The sequence below is a fragment of the Hevea brasiliensis genome, chromosome 8 (genome assembly GCF_030052815.1).
Source record: "Hevea brasiliensis isolate MT/VB/25A 57/8 chromosome 8, ASM3005281v1, whole genome shotgun sequence".
Taxonomy (NCBI): Eukaryota; Viridiplantae; Streptophyta; class Magnoliopsida; order Malpighiales; family Euphorbiaceae; genus Hevea; species Hevea brasiliensis.
In genome coordinates, this window is record NC_079500.1 from 5,622,460 (window position 1) to 5,630,143 (window position 7,684).

At 34.5% G+C, this 7,684-nt stretch overlaps 1 protein-coding gene and 1 non-coding gene across 2 annotated transcripts; one reads left to right on the forward strand and one right to left on the reverse strand.

The window, feature by feature from the left end:
- Positions 1-5,592: 5,592 nt before the first annotated feature.
- On the reverse strand, positions 5,593-5,697 carry LOC131182768 (small nucleolar RNA R71). Its single transcript, XR_009151028.1, has one exon. It is a non-coding gene; the product is annotated as a small nucleolar RNA R71 (small nucleolar RNA).
- A 739-nt stretch (positions 5,698-6,436) lies between these two features.
- Positions 6,437-7,322, forward strand: LOC131181993 (uncharacterized). The gene is made up of 3 exons (XM_058150612.1): positions 6,437-6,793; positions 6,890-7,051; positions 7,146-7,322. The coding sequence occupies exons 1-3, from the start codon at positions 6,437-6,439 to the stop codon at positions 7,320-7,322; spliced, it is 696 nt and encodes a 231-aa protein (XP_058006595.1).
- Positions 7,323-7,684: the final 362 nt, after the last annotated feature.

Below are 7,684 nucleotides of genomic sequence, written 5' to 3' on the forward strand. Positions count from 1 at the left end.
ACAAGCCCTAAATACCCTATAAGAGATTGAGAACAGCGCATTAGAATTCTGTTGGGACGTTGAGGTTGCTTAGCTTTTATTTAAAATGTGAGAATTCTAAATTTTTAAGCTTTTATTTTTTTGTTTCACTGAATTAAAGTCTGATTAAGTTGTAGAGAGATTAATTAAGAAGAGACTGGAAGACTTTTACGTAGACAAGAAGCAAGGGCAATATTCTCCCACTCTATCATGTGAAGAAATTATCTAATGAATCTATTGTATGTATAATATAGAATGCTGCATGCACCACCATGATCACCGATTCATCAGCATATCAAGCTAATTAAACTGAGACATATTAAATTTCAAAGAAAGGAAGCTGATAATCAAACAAGTCAACGATCTCTAAGTGAAAATTATCATACTTGTTGCCAAACTGACTGACCAAGTAAGGGGTAGGGATTCCTTCTCAGCCCGCTAACTTGAATCTTGCCTTCGTCATTAATATAAAAGACCACCCCATAATCTGTATCATCTCCAGAGAGACCGTGCGCCATCACAAATTCGTGCCATTTGGGTGGCCGAAGAAATGGTTTATGATACTCACCAATCTGTCGAATGGCTAGCACGAATTCCCATTGAACTCCTTTTCTATCGAATGCAGTAAAATCCCTCTCGTAATATCCATTCTGCATTGGAAATTGCTCCAAGACTTTAGTTGGAACAATTAACTGATGGTTTCTATCAGTTTTTCCAAGTTGCTTGCAGAAGATTTTTGCTCCATTTGGAATGTCCCCGATTATCTCTGTTCTCTGTCTCATCTGTGTGGGTTCTGAGTTGAGCTTCACTAGCACACGGGACAATACTTGAACAAAGACAAGGGACAAGAGGTGGGTAATGGGTATATCATAGCTAGGTTGCTCTCTGCATTTCTATTTATAGATTCGTTGCCAGGCCTTACTATGTTTGATGTTAAAAATTGGCGGTTGATTGGCGTAAACGTAGCGAGTAAGGTGTTTCTTAACTGCCCCTCTCCCATTTCAAATGCGCTAGCATCTAGCACTGGAGGGAGGACCCATGAGCCTGATAGACAATGACCACTAGCTTCAGTTCCTAGTTCGGTCAAAGTAGTACCACCCTCCTCTCTCCCCTTAATATCTTCTATCCATAAAGTAATGGTATGTTTAGTATTTTGTTTAATTGATAGTTATCTCCCCCCTCCTTCTCTCCTATTCGTGAGCTCTTTGGAGTTATTATAAGTGAATATTTTCCCAAGTGATTGTCCTTCTCTCTCTCTCTCTCTCTCTTTTTAATTTAAATTTTTTTTATTTATTTTATATATTTCTCTAAATTTTCATATTTATATTTTTTTAGAATAAATTTATATTTTTCATCGATTAATCTGAGTTTTGTTTGCTCCTTTATGAGCATTTGTTATCTCCTCTTTTTTAAGATTTGGTATTTTCTACTTTACGAGTTATTTCCTCTATTGCAAGATTTTTTTTTTCTTGTCATGAATTTGTTAAGTGTTTGCTTTATTATTTGGATAGGAGTGCAATAATAGAAAATAAAGATTTTTTTTCTAAGAATATCAAAATTTGATGGTTTCTAGATCAAGTTTATACAAAAATCATGAAGTCGAATAATAATAGATTATCATTGAGTGGACGTGTTTTCTACTGAATGACTAGCTTAAATGCTTTGTAAGATCAGATCCCTCAAATCAAAATAATAATTATTATATTTTATATAAATGATTCATTTTAAATCATCTTATACAAAATTATAGTAATATCGATATTTTGTTTTACTTTTTAGAAAGACAAAAAAAATATAATCTTAAAAGAAAACTCAAACTCAAAACTTGCAAACATTAGGTGTCATGATTAATGAAAGAAAAAGAGAGATAAAATTTTAAAATTTTTGCACTATTACCGTATCAAAATAAAGAAAGTAGAAAAAATATTGTTTTCTTTATTGAATGCATTGAATACATAAAAGTGTTTATATAGGTAAATTACGAGCTGTATGTGAACAAAAAATTAACCAAGTACACCAAATAAAACTGACTTCACAAAGATAAGGAATAAAAGGTATTATATCCTAACGCTTACATAGTCACGCTGTAGCTCCTAGTCTACTACCTCATTCCCATGTTTGAAAATTGGTGCACAAATGTCTACAATGGAGATAATGCAAAATGGGCATCCTCTAACCTTGGATTATTTGCCTAATCCTGACACGCATACTCACTCTGTAGCTCCTAGTCTACTACCTCATTATCATGTTTGAAATTGGTGCACAAATTTGTATAATGGAGATAATGCAAACAAGGGCATCCTCTAACCTTGGATTATTTGCTTAATCCATTGTTTCACGTTTTTTTGGCGCTGCTGATCAGGCTATCTCTTTAAAAATTGAAATAATTAAAATTTAATATGGAAAATAAAACCTCAAAATACAAACTAGGTTCATATAGACAATCACGACTTAACTTTGTGGGCCAAACTGACACTAAAATTTGAGTTAGCCATCAAAACTTATAGTAAACATTTCTACTCACAAACCCATGATCAAATCCAATTTTAAGACTCAACATGTAAAACAAAATAAAATAAAATATTATAAATAAATTTGGGCCAACTCAAAATAAAATTTAATTTTATTTAATATAATGATATTATATGTAAATAATTTCTTTAAAATCACCATTTGAATAAAAATAAAAATATTAGTTTAACACATGAATAATATATTGATTAAATCATACTTTTATATATATATATATAAAATCAGGTTGTTACATTCTTCATTCCTTAATAAAATTCCTCTTGAATTTTTAAGTAAAAAGGAGATAAGAAAAAAAAAAGTGATTAGAACATTTGCAAATACTTGTTCCTCAAAGTCTATACGGACTATTGAAAATGTTTTGTTCTTTCTGACTTTGCTCAAGCATTCTAACTGTCATTATCCTACAAAGCTAAGTTCTTATCTTTGATCACTCATTGACTTTTTCCTGAGTTCTCTGACACCCCTTATGCTTCCACTACTTGTTGACGTGATATCTCGTATTTCTAATCAACTTTGGCACCCACTTCTCTTTTACTTTCATTGTGCGTTGATGTGTGTTATGGTGCCTCCATTCCTTTTAACCAACTCTCCTGAGTCTTTCTCTTGTCGTGCAAAATCTTATTTGCTCTCTCTTTCTTGTTTCTGCTACTATTGATATCTTCCCCACTTACTATACTTCCTCTTTAACCTTTGTCTCGAGTCTTGAGCTTATAGTACCAATAATGCTTCCGTCTATTTTGTCTGTCCTCAATCTTGTCCTTTGTTACACTCATTTTATATAGGCATTTTAGGGTAGTTTTGCATCCATTTTGCCCTTATATTTTAGTATATTTTATGTTTTTAGCTTTATTTTAGCTTATTTGTTAAATTTAAATACTTTATATATGATTTTTGTAATTTTGTTGTTTTTGATAGGATTTTGTGGCAAATCGAAGATTAATGAGTGCAATAGGAAGTGAATTGAAGAAATTTGGGATTCTTTAAGCATGGAGGAAAGTTGAAGAAATCAAACCTTGAAAAAGCAAACCAGCCGAAATTTGCTTGAGGCTTTGCTTAAGGTCATGCTTAGGGTAAAGTGGCAATGCTTAAGGTGCAACACAAGTCAAGCATGAGCAGAAAAATCCATTTTACTATAAGTCTGCCGAGATTTGCTGAAGGTCTGCTTAACCTTAAGCAGACAGTGCGACCAGAGGCTAAATTTGCTAAGAAGCTGCTTAGGGTTAAGCCGAACCCTAAGCGCATCGCCTAACGTGAATAGTCTTTCTTGACTTGGATAATTTTACACCTCATTTCCTATCCACTCCTTGTCTTTTATTTACTTTTAGGGCAACTTTTAGGGACCATATAAATTCATCATTTCCTTATTTTTGCGAGGAGAGAAAAAAGGAGGAAAGACAAAAAGGAAAGAAAAAAAGAGAATAGAGAAAAGGGAGGAGACGCCATTTTCTTTTGGGGAGGAGCTGCTGCACTAGTTTTGGAGCTCCAGAAACCAGAGACTTTGGTTCTTCCACCTGGGTTTTTCTATTTCAGTCCTCTTATCATGTTTTTCTTTACTTTTCCATCAATATTTCTTGTAAATACCATCATGAGTGAGTAATTTCTTTAGATTTCAGAGTTGGGAAATATGTTTTAGATTAATTTGTGGATTTGGATTGGGTATTTTCTTATTTTACATAAATATGAGTTTTGATTCCTTCCTTGTGTGCTTGATTTACTTGCCTAATGTTGGTACCCATTGGGTATTGTGTTAATCTTTGATTGAAGGACCGAAAGGTGAAAGTCATTGATAGTTAATCAAGGATTGGAACTTAAAATCACCTAGATTTAGAAATAAACTAGGACTTTAAGAGGAATTAATTATTGGTTACAAAACTTAATGGGTTTTAAAATAATCAAATACATACGAAAGTAGGTTTGGTTATTTTAGAATACGCTTTGATTTGCTTGAAAAAGATATCAAAGGGATTTAGAATCAATTTCTTTCAAACTCTATTTTTCCCTAAAAATTGGAATGCCCAAAACAAATCCCAATTAATTTATGCATAAACCCCCAACTCTGGAATCGTTTTTACCATAATTAGACTTTTGCTTAAATTACCCATTGTTAATTTTAGTTTAATTGCGAGCTAGAATTAGAATTTATTTGTTTGCTCTTTACCCATTTCAATTGGATTAATCAATTTACCTTGCTCATTTACATTTACCATTTATTCATTAATCATTAGCCCAAATAATCGCTTAATTCATAGTTTAGTAATCAAACAGCAAATCCTCGTGGGAACGATACTTGATTCATCACTTTATTACTTGAGACGACCCGTATACTTGCGGATTCGCCACACCAAGTTTTTGGCGCCGTTGCCGGGGATTTGATTTTTTGTTTGATATTGAACAATTGTTTGTTTGGTTAATTTGGGCATTTTATTTTATTTTCTTTTTACCATTTTACTTTGAGAATTTGTTTATTTTTTTGTTTTTCAGATGCTTTATTTTATGAGAAGGACAAAAAGTGAAGAAATCAATCTATTCTTTGACCCAGAAATAGAGAAGACAGCAAAAGCTTTAAGAGCAGAATCTAAGAGGAGAAAAGCTGAAATTAAAGCTCAACAACAACAAGAAAGAGCACAAGAGCAAGAGCAATTACAAGAAGAAATGGCTGACAACAACAATAACAATAACAACCGCTCTGTGAAGGATCATGCCTATCCTAACATTGGAGATTTCATGCCAAGTATCACAAGACCAAGGGTAGAAGCTAATAATTTTGAATCAAGCTCAGACTCACAAATGGTACAACAAGCACAATTTGGAGGAAATCCAAGTGAAAGTCCACATGTGCATCTGGCACACTTTCTTGAGATCAGTGATATGTTGAAGATAAATGGAGTTTCTGATGATGCAATTCGACTCAGATTATTTCCTTTTTCTCTGAAGGACCGAGCTAGAGAGTGGTTACATTCTTTGCCACCGGGTTCTATCACAACATGGGATGAACTTTCTCAAGCATTTTTGGCTCAATATTTTCCACCAAGCAAGACACTAAGCCGAGAAATGAGTGACTTCTTTTAAACCTAGAGATGATGAGAGCTTGTATGAAGCATGGGAGAGGTACAAGGATTTGCAAAGGAGATGTCCACATCATGGGATTCCTAAGTGGATGCTTGTTCAACACTTTTACAATGGAGTTTCACCAGCTATTAGAAGTACGATTGATGCATCTTCTGGAGGTGACCTTATGGAGAAATCTGAAGATGAAGCTTTTTCCACTCTTGATAAAATTGCTTATAACAACTACCAATGGAGTTGTGAGAGGAATGAGATCAAGAAACCAGCTGGTATGTTTGAGCTTGATGCCATGAATATGATTAATGCTAAGTTTGATGCTTTGACAAGGAAGATGGACAAGTTAAGTATGAAAGTAGATTCTTCAGCCGGAGGTTCTAGTAATTCACTAGAAATTGGAGCTGCAAATGTCAATTGTGCAGCAGATTTTTCTGCACTTAATCAAGATTTTTCAAGTGAGCAAGTGTATTATGTGGGGAACTACAATCAAAGACCAGGTGGTAACTCATTTTCTGCAACTTATGATCCAGCATGGAGAAACCACCCCAATTTCTCTTGGGGAGGTAGACAAGGACAGAATCAGAATTTTCAGCAACCTTCTGGGTATCAACAACATCAGAATTTTCAGCAGAATAGAGGCTCTCTTCCTGGAATTTCTAAACCTCAAAATGCACCTGCTCCACCTCTACCACAACAAGCACAACCAGACAAGACAGCTAGGTTGGAAGCTATGATTGAAACTCTACTTGTGAGCCACCAAAGTCAACAAGAAATGATTTCTCAATTAGCGTCTAAAGTAGATCAAATGGCAACACACAACAAGATGTTAGAGAATCAAATAGCTCAACAGGCTAGCTCTTCAAATAGCAAAGCTTTTGGGAAGCTTCCTAGCCAACCTGAGAATCCAAGGGCAAAGGTGCAATGTCATACTTTAAGAAGTGGAAAGGTAATGGGGGAAGAACACGAAATTGAAGTAAAGTTGAAAGAAAAGAAAGATGAGTGTGAGAGTGAATCCACTTCAACTAAAGCTAAAGCTAGTAAGGAAGCAAATGAAGAGAAAGAAGATAAAAAGAAAATAGAAGAGAAATATGTGCCTCCTGCACCGTACAAGCCACCATTGCCCTTTCCTCAGAGGTTTCATAAAGCACAATTAGATAAGCAGTTTGGGAAATTCCTTGAAGTTTTGAAGAAGTTGTATATCAACATTCCTTTCACTGATGCCTTAGCACAAATGCCTTCTTACGCTAAATTTTTGAAGGACATTTTATCTAACAAGAAGAAATTGGAAGATTATGAAACTGTTGCACTTACTGAGAAGTGCAGTGCTTTATTGCAGAACAAGCTCCCACCTAAGCTGAAAGATCCTGGAAGTTTTTCCATACCATGTCACATTGGAGAAACAAGTATTGAGAGAGCATTATGTGACTTGGGGGCTAGTGTTAGCTTGATGCCACTTTCCATATGTGAGAAGTTAAAGATTGGAGATCTAAAGCCCACAACTATTTCTTTGCGATTGGTTGTGATCTATAAAGTATCCAGTTGGGATTTTAGAGAATGTACCATTAAAAGTTGGGAAGTTTTTCATTCCAGTGGATTTTATTGTACTAGAGATGGAGGAGGATGTAAGAACGCCCATCATACTTGGAAGGCCATTTTTAGCCACTGCAGGAGCTAATATAGATGTAAAGAATGGGAAATTGAAGTTGTGATGGGGAGGAGGAAATAGAGTTTAATTTATTCCAACATTCCAAGGAACCAGTGTGATGAATTCTTGTTATAGGGTAGATGTTATAGAGCATGATCTCAAATCAAGTTACTAAACTAGAGGAAAATCAAGCTATTCCAATGCAATGCAATCAGCATAAAGTGCGAAAGAAAAAGTCAGCTTCACCATCTCATTTGGTTAACAACAAAGCTTCAAAAGTTAAGCTCAAGCCTCCATCAAAATCACTCAAAATAGGAGATTCATCTAAAGTTTGTAAGAATATTCTTCAAGACATAGTTGGGATTCTGAACAAAGCAACAGGTATTTTCACATATAATGGGAAAAAGTTGAAGTATAAATTCATTT